The sequence below is a fragment of the Numida meleagris genome, chromosome Z (assembly GCF_002078875.1).
Source record: "Numida meleagris isolate 19003 breed g44 Domestic line chromosome Z, NumMel1.0, whole genome shotgun sequence".
Classification (NCBI taxonomy): domain Eukaryota; kingdom Metazoa; phylum Chordata; class Aves; order Galliformes; family Numididae; genus Numida; species Numida meleagris.
Window position 1 is genome coordinate 51,793,526 of NC_034438.1, and position 26,394 is coordinate 51,819,919.

Below are 26,394 nucleotides of genomic sequence, written 5' to 3' on the forward strand. Positions count from 1 at the left end.
ACTCCTGTTTGCTCCCCATACACTAATGCATGCATTAGTGTAGAAAAAATTTTAAGACACTCAAGCATGCTGATTCCTCAGAACAGGCGTGAGAACTTTCCCCATAAGATCATTTTGCAGTCACTTCCTTTGTCTACCTGTGGTTGAGGTAACTTTACATGATGTTTGAAAAGTTTGCTAGCTAAACTACTTGTCAGCAGTTGGAACTATTCTTACACATACTAGAATTATTTTGTCTCTTGTTGCTCTTACTATGTTTATGTTTCCAAAGCTAATGATATAATTGTAAAGCTGAATCTGTCCTTAAGTAGTATGACACAAAAGGTATGGAACAGGGCTCTATGGGACACTTCTTCCAAAAGAGAAGATTGTAAAATATGTCTGTGCATCACCTGTCTGGACTGATCCAGCAAAGCTAGATGAAGCATTGGAATGATGCCATTACTGAGGATAGTACCTGCTCACCTGAAAAAAAACCAAGAAGTCAGTTCAAGGAAAGAGACTGCAGAATACATGGGGACTATTCAAGTGTACATCTGCCTTTAATGAAGTCATAGGAATGGAGACTGATGTCAAATTTTTCAAACCCATATGGATTTGAAATGGAATTCTTTTAGTCAGTTTCTGAAGAGAAAGACTCTACAGTCTCGAACAGAAATAACTAGTCAATTTTCTTCAAGCATTTTGAAATATCTGTAATGGTTTTTGTTTGTTTGTTTGTCTTTTTGTAGCTGTAGTTCTTCACCGCCCTCTGATGAAGAACCTTTTCCTGATACCCAACAAGAAGTGCTTTCTGTGATGATGTATATCACTTGCAAATAAGGGCAGTTCATGCTCTTTTCTCTCTCTTGGTGAATAAGAAACGCGATGAGACTCTGAGAATCACAGAATGGTTGAGGCTGGAAGGGTCCTCTGGAGGGCACCTGGTCCAACACCCCCGCTCAAGCAGGGAGGGCTACCTATAGCAAGTTGCTGAGGACCACATCCAGACTGCTTTTGAAGATCTCCAAGGAGACACTCCACAGCCTCTCTAGGCAATCTATTCCACTGCTCAGTCAAAGAGTCAGAGAGAACAATAACCTTCTGTACTGGTTCCATCAACTCCAGAATCAAGCAACAAGATCTCATCTCTTTCTTCTTTTACAAATGACTCCTTTTACTTCAGGAAAATGATTTGGCTCTGCAATAATTCACTTTGGTACTCCTGATGACACCGGAGATATTCTCTAGTGTAGTTATCTTGTTTGTGCATAAGCAAAATGTAGTTCCCAAAGCTCACACAGACCACCAGACCAAAGCAGAGAACTGAGGCCATATTTGCAGCTGTATGAAAAAGATACACTATCATCAAGTGGTTCTTTCCACCTGTCTTAATGCAACAACAACCATATTTAGGAAACCAGATCGCAGAGTAGAAAAGAGACTGAGCAGATGGTTGACATCTTGCTTTCCTGAAGTCTATGAATGAATATTTGAATAATTACGCTTCCAGGGTTTGTTCCAACATCCAATGGAGTAAATGGAAAAGCTTTAAGTGAGACTGAGTCCTTTCGTTGGCAGAAATAAGCATGCTGACTTAGGGTTGTTTGTTCCTCTTACTCTCTTGCACAAGGAAGGTATCTGAGATGGGAATTTCCTGGCTACCTGAGAGCAATTGAAAACTCTTAGCCTTCTGTTTGCAATTCTCAGCCTCATCATTACTGGGAATCATGTCTAAACAATCACAATGATAAACAACAAAAGAATCCACTCCTTTTCTATTTCAGATAAAACTTCAAGTGCATGGCAAGTCAATAAAGAGACTGACACCTTCACAAACAGTCAAGAGGAAGTGGAAGGTAAAACTCATATGTTAAACACAACTGTCATTGTGGTCAGACTAGTATTGAAGATCACGGAAGAAGAGGATCTGTTTTAGCAAAATGTATCATTTATGTATCTGCGATACTCTAAGTAGTTAATGCAGCAAGCCAGACGTGCCTCATTGCTCTTCGAGAGATGCAATTAGACATTTCAACAATCTGAGTTGAAAATACATTTGAGGCCACTTTTAATTTACATTAGATCATTCTCTCCTTCTTTTTTTTAAATCTGGGTTCACCTGAAGGTTTTTTGATATCTTTGGCCGTCTTTGATTATGCTTTCTAACCTTGTCACTTCCCTTCTCCTGTTCCATCGTTGCATGCTTTACATACCAATACAAATTACAAATATAAATATTATTACATAAGTAGTGGGGATATTAATGTAGACCTCTGGAGAAGTTTTCATCTAATTTATTTTTAAATGATTTCCACTATAAGTACTTATCCATTTTGTTGACTTCTGGAACTGGAATATTTCCAACCTCCCATCTTGCTCCTGTCTGACTCGGGAGAGAAATAATATCATTAAACATGCATAACGTGAACTCACCACGCATCTAAGAACTGACTAATTGGCGGCCCCTCTGATGTACAGCCTGTAACTGGTCACATCTGTTTTCATTACCAGCTGGAGGAAAAGTTGAGGGTCATCAGGTTCTGCAGCAGCTTTGCTGTCCTTACTCAGTCAATACTCTGCAACCTCATTAAACTCTGCCCACAAAGCTTTCTTAATAAGGAGATTTCTGAGCTGGTAGCTAAATAATAATTAATTGAGTAGCACACATCTAGCCATCTCAGCATTATTCAAATGAAGAAATTATATGGGCAGGAAATTTCAGCCCTTGTTACGGTGTCAGTCAGTCAGACCTGACTGAAAAGCAGCGAGAACTCCCTTTTCCCCTTTTAGTCTATTTGGGCTTTTCAGATCTCTTCTCTGGAAAATCTGTGGGGTTTACTCCTTTGCCTGAGAGCTCCTTTGAGTCCAGCCTGTTTTTAGAGTGGAGTTCTCTCCCACACCGTAGCTTACTTAGAGTGAGTGGAAGGGAAGAAGCTGTGACAGTTTTCAAAGATGTATTCCCTGGAGACTCTGGGCTTTTATGCAGTGTGTGGCTGAAGGCCAAGAAGATGAGCAGAATGAGCGGAAATGTGTGTTTTAGTACATTAAGTCTCTTCCCTCTGCCTCTTGTCTACAAGGATTTTTGGACCAGGGAGAAGTCCTGCTGGGACAGATGTTGGTATGCGGCATCATCAACACTGCCATCTTCTGTTCTTAGAACTTTGTCATCCTCTGTAGGAAAAAGGGGCTAAGACAAAGAAAAGTACTCAGTGGAAATAGCCAGTCCTGTCCTGCTGCTAAGAAAGGACCTTTTCACTTTCCAAAAATCAGCTGGTGTAGGTGGCCAAGCCACAAAACAAGCAAATTAACTGCTGATTCTTCTCCCAGACATATAGGTGGCCTTGAAATGCCACTTCTTTGTTCTGGCTTGTGTTGTCTCCTTGTACTGTTGGGCCCAGAAAGCCCATGACAGTCCTTGTTCGAGACTGTGCACCTGATGCACACTCTTTCTGGTAAAGTCACACCCATTGCTCTCAGAGCATGTATTTGAGACATAGTTTTTCCTGGAGTCTTATGCTGTGGGGCTAGTCGGATGCTATGAAGCTTTTGAATACTTTCCTACTGCACAAAGGAACCGGGAAAAGAAGGGTTACCAGTAAGGTTGAGGGCTGGGACAGTGCTGATAGGTAAGGATGGACATGCTCTGGAGGTAATTTACCTGGCAAATAGGCAAATGCAAAGGCAAATGTATCACAATGCCTAGTGCTATGGAGAACCCATCTGTGCATTTTTCAGTTGAATCCAAATTATGTCTGATTTTCATGTTCCCAAGTGATTGTGATAGTGGCAGTTTTACCCCTCCTTGGGAATTAGTTTCAAGTTGAATCTTTACTGCTGTCCTCTGCCTGCCCTATATCACAACTGTGCAGCAGCTATGTTGGAATGTGGTCTCGTACTTCCTCTGCTGGTCTGGATGCAGACACGCCAGCTTGCCTGCCTTATTTAAACTCAGACCTGCCTCCTCACTACAGATATGCTGATGGATCCATGAACTGTGTTTGACCTTGACTGGTGTCTCTCGCCCTGACCTTCACACCGGCTGCCCTGCATCTGGCTTCCTGGTGGGGAGGTCTTTGCTGATGTCTGCCTTGTTACTGTGCACTGCTGTCAGCCTACCTTCCCTTGAAGGGCAGCCTTCCCACTTTTCTCCTACACAAAACTGTTAGCTAATATTCAGTATAAAGCTAAAATAGATGGTATATCTCATTTTCTAGTATATATTAAGAAGTATGAATGATTCTGCTAACTACTCCAGATGTGAAGGGATGTAATGAGCATGACCAGCTCCTCCACCTGCTCCAGACCAGGCCTCTTCTGCCCAGCTGCTGGGGCCCAGTGTGGTACATGGCGGGGGGACGCTGTTGCTGCTTTCCTCTCTGCAGTTTCAGCCAACAGCAAAGCACCTGTCCCAGTGGCAGACATGCACACACCCAGACGACACAGGCTAGCCCCCCAGCCCAGATGCTGCATACAGCAGACCCCATACACAAGACCCTGTACTCAAGAGGCAGAGCCAACAAGTGTTGCTTCAGGCCCACACAATTACATCCCTGGTTCACCAGCACACACCCACCCACCCAGCATCCCTGGCATGGCATGCCAAGCAGTCCTGCCTGCAGCCCAGGCCTCTCACCACCCTGAGAGCCCCTGCCCAATGGCTGCTCCCACTGCCAGCTGGGCAGTGAGTTACGCATTTACCTCACATGTGCTCAGGTTAGCAAGAGGCAGGCACTGCCCCCAGCAGCCAGCACTGGACCCAAGGACTGTAACCTCTGTTCTTGCCCCAGCCACCAACACAGAGTCCTGTATGCACCTGGCCCCACAGCAGGGCTGGGGACTCTCACCACAGTGCCAAGGGCCAGAGGTTACAGATCCACTGCCGCAGAGGCTGGCGCAGACTCCAGGGCTCCAGGCACCAGCCCCACAGGTCTGCAGGGCCCCAGCTGCTGGCCTTGCCTCCACTCACCATGGTCTCAGCAGTGGCCTGCATTCAGTCCGTGCAATGCACGCACAAACACACACACGAGATAAGGGTGAGGTCACGCAGGGGGCTCGTTAAGAAAAGATGTAATAAGAAGGCAGGACAGGCCACGGTGACCACGTGCAGGGCTCAGACAGATGGGCATACCGACTGGCTGCAGATACACACAACTGACTGCTCTGTACACTCTTCCTCCCACCCACTCTCTGCTCACCACCGTACCCCTTCCCAAAGCACTGCCTCGGCAGCTGGCACAGCTCCACGGGCCCTCCAGCAGCCCGGGCCTTGGGTTTGCAACCCTATCAGCTGCAAAGTCCTTGCTTGCCTGCAGTTTCTTGATTGTCAATCAGTTGGTGCGGCTGACCAGGGCTGGTTGTGGTTATTGTTTTTGTTAATTCTGATTTTACAGGTTTTGAATCTCTGTTTGTCTCCCTCCTTACCTCCCAAGCAAGAAAATAAACATTATAAATATCTTCACACTCCACATAGCCTTCCCAATTAGTGCAACTGATCAGTTTGACCTTATTGTGACCTCCTTCATCATCTGTCAGTCAGATTTATCTCCACATGTTCTTGTCTATGATTGCCAGGTATCCTTAAAGGAGCAGACATTCTCCTTCTACATACTCTTTCAGTATGTATCAGTTGAATGCTATGGGGATTACCCCAGTGAAGTTCAATGAGATAAACGTAGAGAGAATACTGTTAACTACTAGCCTTAAAGAAAAAAAAAAGTAAAAAGATTGTAAAACAATTGGGGGTGAGTCACAGAACAGCTCTTTCCTGCTGTGTCCTGCCTTACTTGTTGTTTTGTTCTGCAAAGCCAGATGCCTTCACATCTACAAGTAATTTTGTTTTAATTAGATTTTTAGTTCACAGACACAAAAACTTGTTTTAATACAGACTTTGGGAAATTCAAATTGGGAGTAAAGGTCAGCTTTACAAAACTCCCTGTAATTTGGCAGTGATCAAAGCTTCATATATTTATTCTTTACATGTCCCAGTTTTATAATGAATTGTTCTTTTTAGAATTAATGGTCTTTATAAAGAGATGAAAAAATCTCACACATTTTATATTCGTTTGTTTATTTAAAAGGTGAGGCTTTCATAAAAGAAAACTCACCTCTTTAACTGTAGTTAATTGGATACTAGAGCTGCCCCATGAAGTATCTCATATGGAAGTTCTTTGAAAGTGCAGTATCAAAAAACTGATAGGAAGCGGTCATTCGCTTTGCATGTCCTTTGCATGTCCTCCAGCTCCAATAAATACAAAATGAATGAAATTGCTTTCCTGGACATGATCTCAGCTGGCCCCATCTGGACAACTGGATGATGATCTTTCCTGTTTGTTATCTACATTAAGCCAGAAGAAAAGTTCACTTTCTTTGTACTATGCTTGAAAGGAAGAATGTGAGACAATCAAGAGTTCAAGGGGATTGCCACCCAAGAAAATGGAAATGTTTCAGGACTGCAAGGAAGATGAGGCAGCTAAGGAGAAAATCCTTCCCCTTGGGTGGGGAAGAAAGCGGCAGCCACTGCTTTCTTTCCAGGCCCCTCTGCTTTGCTTTTCCACTTGCTCACATAGACTGTCAGCATCTACCTGCATTAATTTTTTTATCTGAAGGAAGTGAATGGGAGTAGAATTTATGAATGCAGAGAAGACAGAGATGCAACAAAGCCAAATCAAATGGGATCTACCAAAGGTTTAAAAGACTTAGAAACAAAGGAAATTTCAGCTGTTCATCACGTCTTTGTCCCATTCAGAAACATTTTGTAAGCAGTTTCATTCCTCTTCACATGGAGGCTTAGTGAATCGTGGCCTCATGCTTTCCACTGCAATGTTAAGAGTAGAAATGTGTGGAGACGTCTTACTACTCAGTTTTCTCAGTCAAATGATCCCCAAAAAGAGAGGCTTTCTTAAAGAAAAAAATGAGTTGACAGTACTGTCTTTTCCCAAATCTGTTTGCAGCAGCTTTCTCGGAACACACCTGCTTGAATAGTTTTACGTATTTGTAGGAGGCATTACTAACGAAGTTATTAAATAAGTCATGACTTGGTTTTTTTCTGTTTTTTTTCTTGCTCTGTCAAAGGAACTGGCATTGTCTGACCTGCATTTGAATGGATGAGTTATTAAATAACAACAGCAGATCAGCGTTCGTGTGGTACATGAGGAGAAGCTGTTTTAAATGTTGTCATTAATCATGACTCAGTGGAGCAGCTCTGTGAAACCATCTATCTATCTTGAACACAGGACTCAGCAGGAAAAACAGGGCACTGTCAAAGCTTAGAGACATCCTTCAGAGCTGTGTGCACAGCAATGGCAATAGCCTGTGCCTTGTTTTAACACTAATGGGTAGCTAAGCTCCACCATGCCTCCCAAGCTCTCTCACTTCCTCTCCTCAGAAGGACAGAGGAATAACATATGATAAAATATGATGAAAATGCAAGTTGAGATAAGGACAGGGAAACCACTTACCAATTACCATTACAGGCAAAACAGATTCAAGCATAAGAGAGATTAATGTAATTTATTGCCTGTTACTAACAGACTAGAGCAAGGAAAACTAGAAGCAAACTGCAAATGCCTTCTTCTCATCCACCTTCTTTTAACTCCTCCCCCAAAGCTGCACAGGGGAAAGGAGAATGGGGGCTGCGGTCAGTCCATAACACTTAATCTCTGCCTCTCCTTCATGGTCACTCTCTGCCTGTGCTCCAGCATGGGGTCCCTCCCACAGAATGCCATGCTTTTCATGGTGAGTGGGGGAAGTTCCTAAGAACTGGGAGAAAGCAAATCTCACCCCCATGATTAAGAAGGGCGAGAAGAAAGATCAGGGAATTCCAAGAAAATAGTCCTCAGCCCCCGGGAAGGTGATGGGAGAACTAATCCATTTCTAGACATGGCAGATAAAAAGGTGATTGGGAGCAGTCTGCATAGGCTTACAAAGGGGAGATTGTACTTAACCAACCTTGGCAATCTTCTACAATAAGGAGACTGGTGGGGTAAGTGAGGGCAGAGCAGTGTATGCTGTTTGTCTGGATGGGATTTTAAGAATGTCTCCTGTCCTCATAGAGAAGGTGATGGAAGATGGGCTAGATGTACTGAAAACTAATGAACTACCAGGCTAAATGAGCTGTGATTAGTGTCACAAAGTTCAGCTGGAGGCCTGACAACACGTTCCCGAGCTACCCACTCTGGGTGATTCAGCTTGAGCAGACAGTTTAGGCTAGCTAACTTCAAGAAGCCCCAGCCAGCCTATGGACTCCTGTGATTCTCTGATGGACATCAAGAATTTTCTGGTGAAACAAATTCTCATCAGAAAGCAATGTTTCTTCTAATATGACATGAATGGCTAGAGTTTTGCTCCCACATAAAAAGGTTTCTTTTGCTCAGATTGCATGTGTTTGTCAGAATTAGAGACAGGCTGCTGTAATCAGTTATTCTCCATTCTTTTGCTGTTGATGTGATCAAAACTAGTCAACTCTTTGGTCACATCCAGTCATGCAATGAATGGATATGCCCTATGTTGCTGGGCATTTTCATGCTTTTAATTATCTATCCATACTTTTAATTATTGGCTAACGCCAACAGAATCACTCTGGTTGATTCCTTCCCTCATCCTTTCTGACCTTTCACTCCAGTCAGTTATACCATTGTCTGAGATCTCATTTAAGTCCACTGGCATAAACCCAGTGATTTCTAATACTCTTCCAAGGAAGCCAGAATTTTTTTTTTTTTTTGCAGAACTTTTGCCAGACTTAATCTTTTTCCCCACCACAAAAACAGGATGGTGTTAGAATCTCACAAGCAGACAATGTGAATTCTTCAGGATGTGCAGGTGATGGGAGATACCTGAAGTGATATTATTTGGCAGAGAAGTATCAAAAGAATGCAAATGGATCTTACAAGATTATGGCAAGATTTACTCTCTATTAATTATTCATTATCATAGATGAATCTTTCTAAATGAAATCTACCAAAGCTTTTCTTCTCTTGAAGATTGCTGTACCCAATGATTTACTGTCATTTGGGTGTCTACACATTTAAAACTAGATCTGTGGCCATGGAAGGGAAGTGAATAACCTTACTTAATGGTAAAAAAGAACATACCAATCTATCTACCTACCTATCTACCTGTGCATTTTCCAGCCTCTTCACTTAGAAGGTATTCCTAACAGTGAAATCATTGATTTCACTTGTGGTGAGACACTCTTTTCATCAGGTCTAGAATAAGAGAGTGGAGTTTTTGTATAAGACACTTGCATAGCCAACTTATACAAAGAGATCTGTGATTTGTTGTGGGGTGGTGCTTAAAGGTGATACACAGCTATGTTGATGCACAAAGGTCACTCATGAGTGATCTAGACAAGGAAATTCCTCCTCTGGGATATGGATAGATAATTCACCAGACAATAGTACACTACTCACAGGTCAGCAGCCTTCTAGAAACACACTTGACACTCTTGCATCAGCCAGTTGGTCTAAGGACTGAAAGTAGCAACTCTTATTCTAAGAGTAGCTCCTTAACTTGATCTCAAGGTTGTAGCTGTTGGCTGATCCAGAGGTGCTCCCCAGCAAAGGAGACGGTTGACATCTAAAAAATCATTATGAATAGAGTTAAACCTGGTTGTTGGCTGGTCTCAAATGGTGTTCCCCAGGGCTCAGTATTGAGGGCAGTTTTGTTCAGTATTTTTATCAGAAATCTTGATGAGAGGATCAAGTTCACATTCAGTTCATTTGCAGACAGCACCAAATCACCAAGTTGTGCAGGACTTTTGATTTGCATGAGGGTAGGAAGTCTGTGCAGAGGCATTTAGATAGGCTAGATCAATAGGCCAGGTCCAATTGTATGGCATTCGGCAAGGTTAAATGCACTTAGGTCCTAATAACTCCACGTAGCAGTGTAGCCTTGGGGAAGAGTGGTTAGAAAATTGACCAACAGAAAAGAAACTGGGCTTGCTGGTCAACAGCTGGCTGACCATGAGCCAGCAGTGTACCCAGTGTCATCCTGACCTGCATCAGAAATAGTGTGGCCAGTAGGAACAGGGAAATGATTGTCACCTTGTATGTAGCACTGGTGAGACTGCACCTTGAGTATTGCATTCAGTTTTGGGACCCCTGCTATGTGAATGATATTGAGTTGGTCAAATGTGTGCAGAGAAGAGCAATAATGCTGGTGAAGAGACTAGAAAACAAGACTTATGGCAAGTCTTGCTGAGGGAGCTGTGTTTAGTCTGGAGAGGAAGAGGCTGAAGGATGACTTCATACCTCCATATAACTACCTGAAAGGAGATGTAGTGAGGGGGATATCTTCTCTATCCAGCCACAGATTTCCATGAAATTCATCAAAACTCTTAATTTCTGAGACTTTTACTCCTATGTTACATGACACTGAGAGACTTGTTGATGCATTCAAAAAATATAGAGCAGAAAGATTAATGTAACCATACAAATGCCTCCTTCTTATTCTGTGGGACTCTGAATCAAGCTGCATCAGTTTTTCAGGTAGGTTGCTTTAGGATATGCTTAACCACTGAGTCCTAACACATTATTTGTATGGCTGTCACTATTTGACTACAATACTGAAACAGAAAACTCTCCAAAGAAAGTGAGTGATTTAGTCCAAAGTATAATAGTGGTATAGATAGAGTGGAAGTGAAACAGTAAACAGTTTGTAGAGGAAGATGCAGCAGGGAATTTGCCACCATTATCATGGAGATTTGAAACCTGGACAAGAAATAATCATAACAGAAAACAAAATTTTCAGTGTGTTTGCTGAAGCTTATTTTGGATATTAATTTCTTAATTCTGCATGGGCCAAGCATGAGTGCAACGTTATCCAGGTCTCTTCTGCTGAGCTCCCCTAGTCCTGCCCCTGCATCATAGGTAGTTTCAAAAAGTGCATAAATTACCTCACTCTGCTAATCTGTAACTGGTGCAGCAAGGGAGAGCTTTCAAATAGGCATTCATTTTTATCTGCAAGAATAATTACCTGCTTTGGTTGATGGGCATCATCTGGCTTTGTGTATTTGATAAATGCTGTTATTTGATGATTAGATTTTACAAAAGGAGATTATATGAGAAAAGGCACGTAACTAATTAGTGGCAAGTAATGTGGAAGTAAAAGGCAGACAAGTATATGGAACAATGCTTTTATTTCACAGAGATTTGGGTGCATTAGTGATTAAGTATTCAAGTCATTGAATCCTGAAATGCTTTGACCCTCAACACAGAACATCTCCATCTACATATTTGCATCTCCTGAAAATTCACTAAACGCAGTAAATTTTGTCATTTACTCTGTAACTAATTTTAGCAAAGACTGATCATAAAGGAAGGCCTAGGGTAGGAGTTACATTGACAGATCATGTTTCTGAATCACATCATTTGTATTCAGGGAAACTCATTGGTTGAGATGTTCAGGTCCACAGAAGCTAATTTAGATGCTGCAAAGCATTTACACATGTGCTTTAAAGAAAGTATGCACTTATGTCCACTTATTTCAGTGTAGCCAAAGGAGGTTCTTAAGTCAAAAACCTTCTCTAGTGTTTTTGTGAAACTGGGTTCTGTGTTTTGGCCATTCTTTTCTACTACTCAGCTCATTTAAGGACTTTTTTTTTATGTCTACTGAAGTATCATTTCTGCTAGTCAGGAGTCAGCCATCCATTTCATGACAGTTTAATAGAATCATAGCTGATGCATTCCACAGGTATGGAATCAGTATAATACAGCTAACATTTTTGTTTTCCTTTTCATTTGCATATATTGGGCACGGGAAGAATGTGGAAATGGGAAGAATCCAAGGGTCAGCTCTTTTTGGATCTATTTTAACTATAAAAGCTATTACAAGGTCAGGATAAATTTCTGAGGTCTGATTTGCTTGTTGCTTTGTCACAAAAAAAAAAAAAAAAAAAAAAAAAAAAAAAAAAAAAAAAAAGGAATAGACCTGGTAAATCTGATATAAAAACCACACTACTGAGAAAGGAATCAAGGCAGAGTTAAACACGTTAGCTCCAGCTTCATGTGTTGGCATACATGGACATCTTCAGAGAAAGAGTGATGAAATGCAAACTTACAATATTGTTGGGAGAGTGTGGCACTTACTGAAGGGGTCTCAGAAAATATCACACACACAGAAAAAAAAAAAAGGATGAAGACATATATAATAAGCTGGCAAGACAAAGATGACTCAGGAAAAAGGATATTTGTGGCTATTGTTGGAGCCTCTTGGAGAGAATTTGTTGGAAGGTTAGTTAGATGTACGAGGCTACGGCTGCCCTTGTAGATGGTTTTCCTCATCATGGATCTTGTGTTCGGTTGTGCATTGTGAAAGGATAGTTTCTGATATTTCTACCTTCATGTAACCTTGTTCATACAGCACCAATGGAGCTGTAATTGTCTAATGCTGAATGGACCAATGGAAGAAATACCAGGCCAGTAAAAGCAGAGAATAAATTGATTGGATTTGTTTATTTATATTAAATTAAAAGTTACTTTTTACAGTTCTGCTGAGAACAAAAATGTATGTATATATACATTTTGTGGATTATACAGACTTGTTATTTCCAGCTGCTGCTATTTCCTTCATCCTGACACATCAAATATCTCTACCTAGCAGATTTCTTCATCACATGCTTAAGTTCCTAATTGAAGTGCTGTTGTGGAAAACAAAGATCAAGACTGAAACAGGAAGGTATGAAGACTCCTGAGTTCAGTATGTTGTACTGTATCTTGTTATTATGGTCCCTTTGGAGACATATGCATGTAAACAGCATAAAATAGTAACAGCTGAATTGGCCAGCATCTAACTCACACCTAAGAGTAATTGTGCTAAAAGTATCTGAAGTATCTAAAGAGATATGCATATATTCACTTCATGCCTAGGGAAAAGCTAAAAAATAATAAATAATTAAGAGGTTTGTTTTGGGTTGTGAAATTATACCTACTGAGGTGAATTGCTCCCTTCCAAGTTGAGCTCAGAACTTGGGTCTGCTTTCTCTAAAAAGGTAAGGAACTATGGGTCACAGCATCTGATACCACCTAGAGTCTCAGCTGAGCATGCTGTTTCACTCTGTTCCTTTTCTTTGCCAAGAAGAAGAGTAATGACAGAAGGCTAGGCATAGATCTAGCTGGAAAAATGGAAATTCTGTTCTAAAGTATGTTTGACATTTTAAATCTTGATTCCACTCAACATTGTAACAACAAAGGAAAATATAATGTTTTCCTCCTCCTCCCCCTCCCCCTCCATCCGCCCCATGAAATGGCAAATTTGAAAAGAAGAGCTACTCTAATATGGTTAAGTGTTTACTTTTGATACAGACCTACTTTGCTAGAAAAGTCCAGGAAAAGTGAAATAAAAAACTTCAGCATTTTTTGCCATATCTCAACAGTATACAAGCAAGTCAAAATATTTTCTTTAGATTTCTTGCTTTTTTACTTTTGTATAAACTGGCACATTTTGGTAAAACGTTCAGATTTGTATTACTCTTATTTGCTGATGGAAGTATTTCTGTCAAAAATACCCAAATATTAATCTCATAACAAAACCCTGATATGCTCTGAGTAGATCACCAGAATGATACAGATGGATTCTCAGCTTTGTGGCTAAATTCTGCCTGCAAAAGAAACCTTATCATATAGAGCTGTAAATCTGGGAGATATGATCTTCAGAACCTTTACAGTACTATGCCTATCTGCAGGAATCACAGCTTTACTGAGACAAGACTCTTAATCTGCCCGACAAGATAGGAGGGAGAGGGCTTGTCCAGAGTGTCATGGTTTTATTGCAGAAAGGCAGAACAAACACAGAAGAAGAGACAGAGCTACAGGGGCAATGGGATCAGAGAAGAAACCACCAGCCTAGGAGATGGAAGTTGTCACTGGTTGCCCAACAAGGAGGCCTAATAAGCAGGCCTGTTTATGCATGTAAAGAAGGCAGGGCAATCCATGCCTATTTCAGGTTTTATAAGCACAGCAGCTAAAAATTGGCTTTGTGATATCTGCAGCAAATGCTTACCTAGAAAACTTAAGTGTCTTTCCTTAGAGCTAGAAGAACTTGTTGAAGAGTCCTCTGATAATTTTGACTTCCAGGGAAACTCTACTAGTTACAAGATAAAATATATATTTTTTCTATTTGGTTGGAAAATAAAGAAAGCAATATTTTCTATAAGTTGAGTGGAACAACAATAAAAAAAGAAATATTTTTGAAGTGAAAAATTGCTTGAATTTTGAAATGTTTTGACAAGCAGACACAACTGACAGCTCAAGAGCAAGCAGGAACATGCAGTATGTTTGTGTTCAGTGAGCTAAACAGCTGGAGGGACTGGAACTGCAGTGCACAAACCCTTAGCAACTGTCCAACTCTTCTGTCTCAGTAGCTATCGATCATCTTGCCTCTAGCTAATCATCTTGCCACTGACCAGGTGCTGCCTGCAGTGCACTGAACAGTGCTGCAGTTACACCACTGAGAGCTGATAATAAGGTGGAAAAAGAAAAAAAAAAGAGAGAGAAAAAAAGAAAAAAAAAAGAGAGAGAAAAAAAGAAAAAAAAAGAGAGAGAAAAAAAAGAAAAAAAAAGGAAAAAAGAAATAGGGAGTAGGTGTATTTTGGTAATTTTCTGTAACCTTCGTACTTGGTTTGAGAGCTTTCTTATTAGTATTGTTTTTATTCATTTCAATTTAGCAGTCAAACACCATATGGAATTGAATAATTAAAGACTTCATTTAAAGATGTTGAGATTAAATATCTTGAAACATTTTCTGTCCCTTTTTCTTTTTTTAGAAATCTACACATTTATTATATATATATATATATATATATCTTTAATATGGGAAATGTGGCCATAACTGATTATCAGCTTATGCCACCTTCTTGAAGTGACATCCAGAAATTGATAGATTCCCAGCTGGTGACCAAGAAGCCTGAGTTCTAAGGATAAAGCTCCATGGAGAATTTTGCTGTTAATTTTCCATGTCCGTCATTTGCACCAAACGACATGGCAGAGTGGATTGCCTAGTGCTCTGGTTCTGCAAGTGAAGAATCAGACTGTTCTCAAAATCAGGAACGTGGTGTGTGTCAGTCACGCAGTGCAAAGCAGACCAAATTTCGGTCACCTCGGTGATCGGAGACGTTTTCGTTGCGGAGGCGGCGGCGTTCCTCTGTCCATTGTGCTGACATAGAATCTGTGTCTGCAACCCCTTCCCGGAAAACACTGCTATTTCTGTGGTTTGTTCCTGCCCACTAAACGTACTGTTAAATTGCACTACTGCCAGCTTCACATTCATAAAATGTTCTGGCCATAGTCTATGGCATCAGAAAGAAAATCCATGGAGCGTTGCTCCTACAATTGCTATGCCTGGGCAAGCTGTTATTTCTCCTGTAGCTGAAGTCAAGTATCTCTAATAAATTGCATATCAGATCCCCGTAAGTCCACCCATCCAGATGGGTGTCTCCGCGTACTGAGGAAAAGTTGTGTCAGACCTACTCTGTTCCATTTCAGAAGCAAAAGTGTTCTCCAGAAGTCTTTCTGAATCCATTATTAGGCAAAGAGCTCTGCATTACATCACCTCTTTTTTGACTATGTCCTTCCTTGTCTCAGTATTTGAAAGCTGTGTGATGGAAAGAGTACTGGTGGGATCTTTTCTGACTGACAAGATAGAGTGCCTCCTGGACAGAAGACACTGAAATCAGGCTTACAAGCATTTGATTTTTTGTCTTGAAGGTGCATTGTGCGAGAGTTGAGGGTGGCTTGGAAGCTGACACTTGGGGTAGCAGAAAAATTCTGAATCTGGGACTAGCTGTGTCTCACTGATGTTTGTAGCCTGGTGCCTGGTTCTTATAAAGAAAAATGGGCTGTGAAGTGGTGGGTGTTGTGAATCATGTGTTTTGGGTTTCTCTGGCAGCTGTATCATCTGGGAAAAGTGGGAGCAGCTTGAGGACCAGACCATGATAAAGCACCTTTGGAGGGTCAGCTTCAAAGTACCATGTTAACTGCAAAGGAAACCTGGGCACACATCTTCAGTGGGCTTCCAGGTTCACTTCTCTAGCACAGCCATCTCTAATGAGCTACCGATAGAGTTCATATGGAGAACAGAGCATCAGAAATGTACCAGTATGCCCTTTGGACTGAGAACATGGGGGCTGAGTTAGGAATTAAAACAAGAGCGCTTGTTTACTTGTTTATCCCATCCTTGCTTGTTATTAATTTTTACTTTTCTGAAGACAGTCAGTAAAAGTGAAGCACATCTTTATCCAGCTGAGCTTCCTAGGCTGATATTAGGGTCTGTCTGAGAGGTGGCTTTCTGGGAGCTCTCTGGGTCAGACCCAGGTGGGAAGGTTTAGGCCTGAGCACCGAAGTATGCCTTGTGCATGCAGCAGGTACCAAAAAGCCGCGGTAGCTGGCATCGCTGCCCTCTGAACAGGCTCTTTGTCTGCCGTGCCTGCCAGACCTGCTTGCCTTTCCCCGCGAGGCCCTCCCTAACCTTCAGACGAAGTCGACCGGCAAGACAGTTTTACCGTGTCCCGATCACACCAGCGCCGCTGCTCCCCCACCTCGGGCTCCCCCTCCCACCGTCCCCGTCCTCCCCCGATCACTTCGGCCCCGTATGGGTTGCACCGGGGGTAGAGTCCCACCTCTCCTGCTGGTGCTGTAGAACTCATGCCCTTCCCACCCAACCCCGAGTGGGCTGTCGGCATGCCCTGTGCCTGGGTGGGGTACTTCTCTGCTTGTAGCACTGTTCCTTCCTCCTCTCCTTCAAAAGCCGTCCCGATCCCAGGCTGGACAGAGGACTGCAGCCTTTACTCTCGCTCTTCGGCAGGCGACCGCGCGGAGGAGGGTCCTTCTCCTCCCTTCCTCGCCCCCGCCCTCCCCCCATCTCCTCTCGGGATGCAGACGGACCCGGATAGGGAGGGAGCGGAGAGCTCAGCCGGCGATCCCTTCGGCCACAGTGCAAAACAAGCCGAAGGAGAAGAGAGGACGAGGCGCTGCTCCCTCCCTGTCTTCTTCGCTGCCTGCCAACTCTTTCCAGGACCTAGGGGACGAGAGGGAGTCTCCGGGAATGACCCAGAGCGGAGGACGCGAATCGCTCCCGCACCTTCCCACCTTTTGCTGGAAGGCGTATTTGCAGACGTTTCCCACACACTCCTGAGGATAACCAAGGAAGCAGTGGCAAAATATAGCAGTGGGCTAATCCCTCCCCCATCTCCGGCAGGCGAAGCGGCAGGGAGCCAGGCGCACGCAGACAGCAGGGGATGGGGCAAGGGGCACACACACGGACGCACGCACCCCTCCGCGGGGGAGGCAGCGCAGGGGACCTCCTCCGCGGCTAGCGTCGAGGGGCGAGGGCGGTGCAGGGAAGGGGCGGGGGAGTGGGAAGCAGGAGGAGGGCGAGAGCCCGGCTTCAGAAGCGGGGGGAGGAGGAGGGAGGGACCGTGTCGGTGGGATGGTCCGGAAATCCCGTGATAAAAAGAGGAGCGCGAGGGAAAAGTAGGGAGAATCTCCGGACTCATTCTCTCTTCCCCACGTCCGCAACTTGTCCGCTGGCACATGGGCGCCGGCCGGAGCCGCTAGCAGCGGAACAGCCCCGCAGCACCCGTCTAGCACCGCACAGCGCCCGCACAGCCAGCGAGGTACCGGCACGGGGCGGGCGGGACGGAGAGTGCCGTGCTGCGCCGAAGGGTGTGCGTGCCGCCGGCGTGCGGGAGGGCAGCGAGGAGAGGCGGCTGTGGGCACGCGGCGGCCGGGGCAGCCCTCATCGCACGGGGAGCCGGCGCCGGGGCCAGCAGAGGGAGGCAGCAGGCTGCGCCGAGGGGATGCCGCGCTGCGCCCGCCGCCGGCTGGTCCCCAGGTCCGGCGGAGCATCTATCGGGAAGATGCCAGGGATGCACTGGGATGTCTGGCGTAGAGGCGTGGCAGCCCCGCGTCCCGCCGCCCCAGCTGCATCCCCGCCGCCCGTCTTACCCGCTCGCCCCGTCGGGCACTCGCGGAGCGTTTCACCTTCAAATGCCCCCTCTGGAAAGCCAGGTGGCGGGAGGTGCGGGCGGGGAAGGGAGAAAGTTCGGAGCTTTAACCCCTTCTTGTCCGGCTGCCTGTGGAAGCTCTGCCGGCCACCGGCCCTCCCGCGGCACCGCCACTCCCCTACCCTCCTGCCTTCCCCCCAGCACTGCCAGGCATCCCCCTGCCTTGTCCTGTAGAGCCGGGGTCCGAGGGACGGCGGCTGGAAACTTGGCTGGCGAGGATGGCGGTGGGGAGGGAGGGAGCAAACAGTCGCCGTTTCTCCTCCGGGAGACATCGCTTCTCTCGTGTCTGTGCCCCTCCCCGCAGGCTGCCCGCCGCGGATTGCCGGTCTCCGTGCATGCGAGGTGTGAAGCTGGGCAGAGCCCCTGAGCCTTCGCCATGGATTTTGTGATGAAGCAAGCCTTAGGAGGTAAGTGCGGCCGGCAGGCGGGGGACCTCGCATCTCCCTTCCCTCTCAGTACAAGAGGTGATGGACTGCTGAGAGCCTCCGGTGGGGCTGAGGCCAGGAGAGCTATTTGGTGGCTGCAGAGGGACATGCCAGCCAGGTTCATGATCCTGGAGCCAAGTGTTGGAAGAGTCTGAGCAGGAGAGGGCAGCAACAAGCAGACACCGAAGTCCCATGTCAGAGGGGGCAGGTGTGCAGGAAAGACCTGGGCCATGCTGGGACCCTACCAGCTGTGTCCTGCTGTACCATGCACAGGTAGTGTCTTGCTTCATGCTGTCCTCTGAGGCAGCTATGGCAAAGACAGCAGGCCCCAAGGGTGGCATTTTTCATGTGTGGGAGTCTCTCCTCCATCCTCCCCACAAACTTTGGGGAGACATTGACCAATGGCCACTGCAGAGAAATTTGGTTTTTGTGAACTGTCATTTGGGAAGTGAAGTTTGTTAATAATATTGCTGCAATAAGCAGGAAAAAATAATAAGGTATTCCTTCACAACTGATGTAGTCACTGGGCAGACCTTTAATATGGTTTTAATGTATTTCCTTCCATGTGTGATAAATCGCTTTAACCTAATGGTGGGAAGTAGAAAAGGCAGTAGTGTGGGGAGAGAAATGGAAAACAACACAAAAGTGTTTAGGAGTGAGATTTCATTTTTCGGCCACGGCAGTTGCAATGCCTTGCTGGGCTGCTTGTCCTAAATGTTCAGTCAAATTGAGACTGTCGCTGGGACAATACCAAGTACAGGCTGCCACTGGAAGCTGATTGGCCTCAGAAGAAGCCCATGAGGTGCTTCTGATCATTCCCTTTTTTACTGTAACTGTTGTGTGCGTTTTCCATTAATATTCCTTTGGGTAAACTGTAGCCATGGGACTGAGAGGATATCTCATGCATAGTGTTACTGATACCATATGCTTCAATACATGGTAGAGACATTTACTGCAGGACAGTTTTCTGTGGCTTGGAAATGTGTTTCATTTTTGCAAAGAAAGAGCTATTTTCTCACCAAGGGAGAAAAATCTCATAGTTAAGAATAGAGTGGTATCCAAAGTTTCCATTGTGATGTTTTGAATGTGAAGGCCAAACTGAAGAAGAAAGGTATCTTCATATCCTGCTATTTTGTGTGATAAAACCGGATCCTATATGAGAAAATAAATGTTCTTATGGTAAGTGTTACATTTCATCACTGTTCATGCCTGTTTGAAGGAGAAATACTCCTGAGAAGGGCATGTTTTACTCAGGTTCTCTACAGTGTGAGTAAGGTTTCTTACACAGAAGTGAACCTGTATCTGCATGGAAAATCCCACCTGTGCTGTTGGAGATCATACAATCCACTAAAGAGAAACAACTGCTTGGAGACTGCAGGTAGACGCCAGGGGTGGAGGGTTGTAGCAGAGGAGTAGCAGCTGAGGTGCATGCCCTTATTGTGGGGTAGTGACTAGCTGGAGTTGGGAGTAGTGTGTGCTTGTGCCAAATAGCATTTAATCTGGGCAGACATTCATTCTAACATAATCCTGCATGCCAGGGTCAGGATTTGCATTATAACAGGAGCTGCTGAGAAGTCAAGTTCAGAAAGGATCTGTTGGTGAAGCCTGAGTATCTCATGTCTCCAGCAAGATGCTGCCCAGGGCACCAGCTTTTCTGCCAGATGACATAGTATATTAGCAAACTGTGCCTGGCATTTGCCCCTTGCTAGATAGAGAAGAAGGCTCTGCAGACTGGTAAAAAAACAAGAAATCTTCATTCATTATGCAGAAATGTATTTTTAACTTAAAAACAGTTTTAAAGAGGGATAACAGCTACTTCCAGGGCAGATATATAATAGAAAGTGAAGGTGCTTTTGGACACCAGTTTCCCACCCAGTGGTAAAGCCACAACTGATGCAATCATGATCCTTCTGGGAGTTTTCCCATCTTTGAAGCAAACTCTGAAGATGTTTCCTGAGTCTGTAGTGCCATCTGACAATCAGATATGCATTTCCTTGGAGCTTTGCCTATCAGACGGGTAGAAAGTAGGAAGGTGTTTTGGAAAGAGATTGAGAAGAGTTAGCAAGCAAGGAGAGGCAGTTATATTGTGTGGTGTAGGGCTGCTTTGTTTGGGAGTCTGTGTGACTCCAGAGGATTGGGGTTATGTGAAATTTGTTTGACAGGTTATTGTATTCTGCTGAAGCAGAATATGTTCATTCCCTGACCTGTAGTTAAAGGGAGTCTGCAGAAGCTTGCTCTGTCTGTGCAGTGGAGGGCTCTCCTCTGCTGTGCTGCCAGCACTGGGATTTTTCTGCTAGTCTTGGCAGAAGTCGTTGCCTGGCTGCTGGCAGGTTTGAGATGTCTTTGGAAATTCTTGGTCCCTCCAAGGTTAAATACCTGACCCTCTCATCAGTAGTGGGAGCTGTGGTCCAGGAAAAGAACTACAAAATATTAGCTTACGTGGCCAGCTGGTTTCTATGGCTTTTTATTTTTTTCTCTACTCAGGACATTTCATTGCCCTCTGTGGAAAGTCCCCCCTTGTGCTGTTTGTGTGGCAGTGCAGGCGTCACAGATTTGAAATGCAGTCATGATTCTGATTTGCTGTGTGGGATGACAAGAAGAAAACAAGGGGAAACTTGAGAGCTTAAAGTCACTGCTTCTGCCGGAGAAGTGACAATGACAGCAAAAGGGTGTTTTTACCTCTGCCCATAACCAGATCCCTGCCACACCAACCGATATTCATACAGATATTTATTGGTCATTTATCTGATTCTGTGATAGTTCACTAAGTGAACACAACCAGCGTGATTCCATGACTGCATTTCACGTTAGGAGCACTCTTTAGCAAGCCAGGTCAGAGCTCTGTAGAATTGTCACCATGATTCTTAGACCAAGATGTATGACTTCCCAGGAAAATGCTGACAGTGAAGGACCTAATATAGTCCCTGGAAGAATTTAAGTATGGTAATTTTCAATGAACATCACTTACATTTGCACTGGTTATGTGAAAGCAAGGGATGCTTTAATACCTGACTGCTAGTCGCACTGCACTGGCTCACCTGCTTGATCACTGTGGACTAGACAAACAGAGAAAATGGGCTGAAGGAGAACAAATGCTAACTCTCATTAAGCTTTTCTTTGCTATCTCTTTTTACTGGAAGACTTGAGGGTCAAGGGACTTAGGCATTTTCCTGAAGAAAAGAGAAGGGGAGAGCCCATGGAAAAGTGAGGCAAATTTCACAGACGTGTCATCACCATGAGATTGAATAGAAAGAGAATTTCTTACAGAAAGAACAGGCACTGTGCAGGCCAGAAAGTTATGAAGGTAAGGATATTACAGGGCAGCCAGAAGAGCTTCTACTCTGCTTTATATAGTGTACTGCTGGCCTCTTTTAGTGTGCTCCTTTTATCAACAGACAGTAGAAACATATAACTGCTATGCCTATCCTAAATGATGACTTCTCCTGATGTCAGCCTCTGTATTAGTCATGTAACATATTTCATATTATGATGCATGTAAAGGGTACTGTCCAAATTCTTTCTTCATACTGTCTTAATCCCTTGAATTCACTGTTTAAGCCCCATGAAGGAGGAAGAGCAGACTTGTGTTTCTGATTAAACATTCACTGGGCTGCATTACAGGCATGATTTTCAGTTTTATTGGCAGCAGCTTAGAGAGAGGACTCCTGCTTGGCACTGAATTCTTTATCCATCAAGATTCAGTGGTGACTTGTTCATAAGTATTCCTAAAATACAGTAGGAAGAAAACAAATGAAGGCAGATTGCCATCAGGAATACGTCAGCAGGTGGGACTGACTGCTTTCTGTCCCCCAGCTGCTGCTTTGGTTCCTTTATGTATATCACAGAACTCAGTCCAGCATGAATCCTCTTGTTCTTGAAGGTAGGCACAGATTTAAACCCTCCCAAAGATAATAGGATTTAAGTCACTGCCCATAAGCTCTGAAAAAGCAGGCCCTATGCTAAGCTTGCATTAGTGAAGATATGAGTGTGCAAAGGGCAGATAAGCCTGGATGGAAACTACTGGTGTTTAACAGCATCTTAGCAGCTGCTTTCTCTGTAGCTTATTAAGTGCATGCTTTCCTGCTGGACTTTACTTGTTTGTGATAGGCAGATTGAGTCCTTGATTTGTCCTGGAGATGTCAGTAAGATTGAGCGCTGTGAAAGGCAACACACACCTGTCCAGCGTGGCACAGAGTGTGAAATGGGCACAGTGGTTTCTGCCTCCTCCTCCTCCAACTCAGCTTTTCTCTTACATTTGCAGTTTTCTGCTGAGCCTTTCCTGCTCTGGGACCTCATGCATCACATAAGCTATGCTCCACTGCTTATGTTACTGTTTGGCCCTGGAGTGAGGTTGAAACTGCAATGCAGAACTGCAAGTTGTAGCACCCAAATGTAGTGCTAGTATTCATGGCTGGGGTCTCTTTTGCCTGTAATCTTTGACATACGTGACACATGAGGTATTTTGTTTTGCAGTAGGTGCTTCCAAGTAAGTCATAGACTGGAGAATCTCAGGCAGGAGGCCTCCACCACACGGTGGCATTTCAAGTGCTGGGGGCCCATCTGCTTTTGTTCTCAAACAACTTCTTCTAAATTGTTAAGTGAGTAAGAGCATGAGATGAAGGCTGCAACTTCAATCTGTAAAGTGATTGTGCTGTTGATCCACTGTCTTCTAGATCCTTTCTTCTTTGTCTAATGCTTTGACTGCATGCATTTTAATGACATTTTGAAGATGAAGAGGTAGCACTGGTATCTGATGGATACATTTTTCAGAAGGAATGGTTTTATTGGATTTTTTTTTTTAATTCATACTGCTGGCAAAGATATTTTCTTCAAGAAATTGGATTATGCTGAATGCAGTCATGATGTCTGTTGCTGAGATAGGGGCAACAGAAAAACAAAGTAAACATAGATTCTGTAACTGTTCAAGGCCTCTTAATCTATAGCAGCTCAGAATCTTCCTTGTTCATTTTTTTGGATGCCAGATCCTTCTGTGGCAACCTGTAGACATTTGTTCTTCAGGAATTCCCATTAAAGCCAAGGAGAAAGAAGTTTCTCAAGGAAGCAGATCACTAACTCTGGAGATGGTACTGATCAAACAACTTAAGTGAGGGCCAGCTGACTTATTTCATCTATAATCCAAATTAGAAAAATAAACACTGGCGAAGTCCTTTCTTGTGTCTTTCTTCAGGAAACTTTATTTTGTATTTGCTTGCTTCTGTTGGGTCAGTTGATTTTGGAGTCATATAAATGCTCCCTATGTTTCTTCTCTTACATCTGTTGCCTTATTTCTAAGATGGTACTGAGAGTATGCTTACTTGGTATCCTTGCACAATATGAGCAGCCTTCAGATTGCTGATTGTAGAAGATGTGCCACAAAGAGCTTAACTAAGACTGAGTGTCTGCTTGCCGAGAGTCAGCTTGGAGAAGAGTGACATGGGTAAGCAAGAAGCTTTCTCTCAGAGAGAGAGAGAAAATGAGGAAACTTCATATGCATTAGGGAATTCAGCTAGAATTTGTTAATGGCAGAACTAAACATGCTTCCTCAATGTTGTCCTCTTTGAAGGAAGTTCTGCATATTTTTCATTTAAAAATCCATTGCCATACATCTGAATCTTTCTGACTTTTCTTTTACTGTATCTTTCATAATGAAAGTTGGCTGTCCCAGAGACCAGAGGAGTGTGGGGCTTTATTTGCAACTGAATACGTCTGGCACAACTTGAGTTTGTCAGTGCTGAATTTTTGGCCTGTGCTGCATAGAAAACACCTCTTGCAGTAGCAGACATGGAGGTGGGTGGGAGTCTGCCCATGTTGCATTACACTTATTCAGACTGTCCTGGTAACAATGGGACTCTGAAATGCAAGCCACTGTTTTGCCTTTGTGTTGATCCCCGGGGAGCAAGAAGTTCAGATGCAAGTTCTAGTGGTCTCCAGGATGGAAATCCGACAGTTTTTCAGCCATTAAGAGAAGGAACATTGTTCTCAGAGTGGTGGCTATGGGATATGAGTCCCTCTGTACTGCTGAAATTTCTTCTCCCACTTCTAAGAGCTGCAGATGAAGCATACTGTATCAGTTACGACCACTGTTCTCTTCCAGTGGTAAGGCAGACAAGAGTCTGCCTTTAACCCTTTGGGAGGCTGCAACTCTGCACTGCCTCTGTGTGCTCATTACATGTGCTGGGATCAAGTGCTTGCTTAAGGCTACACAAAACCTAGAGCATTGGCTAAGTTATGGCTTTGAGAACTGTGCTGGTTGCTGTCTTACCGTCTCACCTATAGCTTGGTTGCAAGAGCTTGACTATAGTCAGTTCTGTCTCCTACTGGTTGGCATTAGTGAGTGGTGTAGGGCATTGCTGAGAAGGCTAAGAGTTTCCACAGGTTGCTGAGTGGATGATCACGTGGTTTGCTAAGGGTTACAGCTGTAATTACAGGCATGGTTGAGGTTACTAGTGATCTTCCTAACATTGGTATGAATCACAGTGCATATTAGAGACAAAATAGCTTAAGCAAATTGTGTATCTCTCGTCTAGGAGCAAATCAATGATCACAGTGTGCAATTAGATAATTGATTTTTTGTGCAGTTTTAAATGAGCTGATTCAAATTAGACACTGTCACTGCAGAAAAGCATTAATACAAACAAGTAAATTTAATCTACTTTCTGATGTGCACCTTACTGAAATTTGAATTTGTCATTATGTACAAGATTGAAGCTCTTAGCAGTTACTTATTGTTCTGCAGCATGAGTTGAATCTTGCAGCTTATTTGCAGTGGTACTGACCTTGCAGGAATGTCAAACATGCAACAACAACAGGAATTCAGGCTTGAAAGGGCTGTGCAATATCTTCTGTGGAATATAATTAAAGAAATGAAGAAACCCAGTGTGGGGGTCCTATGGTCACCAGTGCTTTCTCACTCTCCCTGCCCAAATGAAGTTGGGATGGGGGAAAATGCGAAGTCAAAACCAAGAGGCTCACAAATTGAGATAACAATAATTTAATTACTGGAAAAAAAGAAAAAAACAATCAAAGGCTGTGTGGGATCAAAGAGAAAACAATTATTGTCTGCTCAATTATTCTTAGGTTCCCATCAACGAGTGATGTTTGGCCACGTCTTGACAAGCAGGGTCTCAATATGTGTAGCAGTTGTTGGGAGGACAGATGTTTTCGTAAAGTTTTCTACCTCTTCTTTCCCAGATTTTATTGCTGAGTGTGATGTCATATGGTGTGGAATATCCCTTTGGTCAGTTTAGGCCACCTGTCCCACTTGTGTCCCCCTTCCACCTCTTGTCCACCCTCACCTACTGGCTTTAGGGGTGTTGGAGATAGCTTTAATTTTGTGCCAGTGCTGCTCAGCAATAGACAGAACATTGATGTGTTATCAGTGGTGTTCTACCTAGAAGCCCTAAGGACAGCACTATACGGGGGAACCCCATCCCAACCAGATGAGTACATCTCAGTCTGTAATGGTGGAGCTTTTGGTAATTTGTTTCCTGGTAGAATGGGAGCAATAAAGAGGAAGGCAGACAACAAAGGAGAAGGAAGGAATTTAAGTAAAGGAATTTCTATCAATGCTTAAGTTGGAAGAGAGCTGAACTGTACATGTCTCTGTGTCCCTGGATCCACCTCTTTTCTGCTGGTGAGCACAAGCAAAGTTAACCAGCAGAACAGAAGTTCGAAGCTTGTGTTTAAGGTAGCTCAGTGAGATCTGATTGTCTCAACTTCTGGACTCATCTGTGGGAGAACACTGAGTGTCCTTTGGAAGGTCACTTGCTCTCTGGGTTAGATGGTGACTCTCTCAGCTCCCCTGCACAGGAAACGGTATGTGATTTCATTATCCCAAGATAGGGATCCCAGGACAGGGTGAAGTGTGTGACCTGGGCACCTGAATATTGACTTCTTCATTGGAAGGCAATAGCTTTCCAATTTGTTCTGTTACTCCTTCCTCTGCTTCTTGGTTCTTTGCAGAACTGAACTTCTAGACTTAATGGGCTTAGA

At 43.9% G+C, this 26,394-nt stretch overlaps 1 protein-coding gene across 1 annotated transcript in view; it reads left to right on the top strand.

The window, feature by feature from the left end:
- Nucleotides 17,432–26,394, top strand: part of CPLX1 (complexin 1) — a 118,863-nt gene continuing 109,900 nt past the window's right edge. The window contains exons 1-2 of the mRNA XM_021381039.1: nt 17,432–17,587; nt 18,282–18,384. Coding sequence (XP_021236714.1) covers nt 18,354–18,384 — 31 coding nt within the window. The 5' untranslated portion in view covers nt 17,432–17,587; nt 18,282–18,353. The remainder of the gene's footprint in view (nt 17,588–18,281; nt 18,385–26,394) is intronic.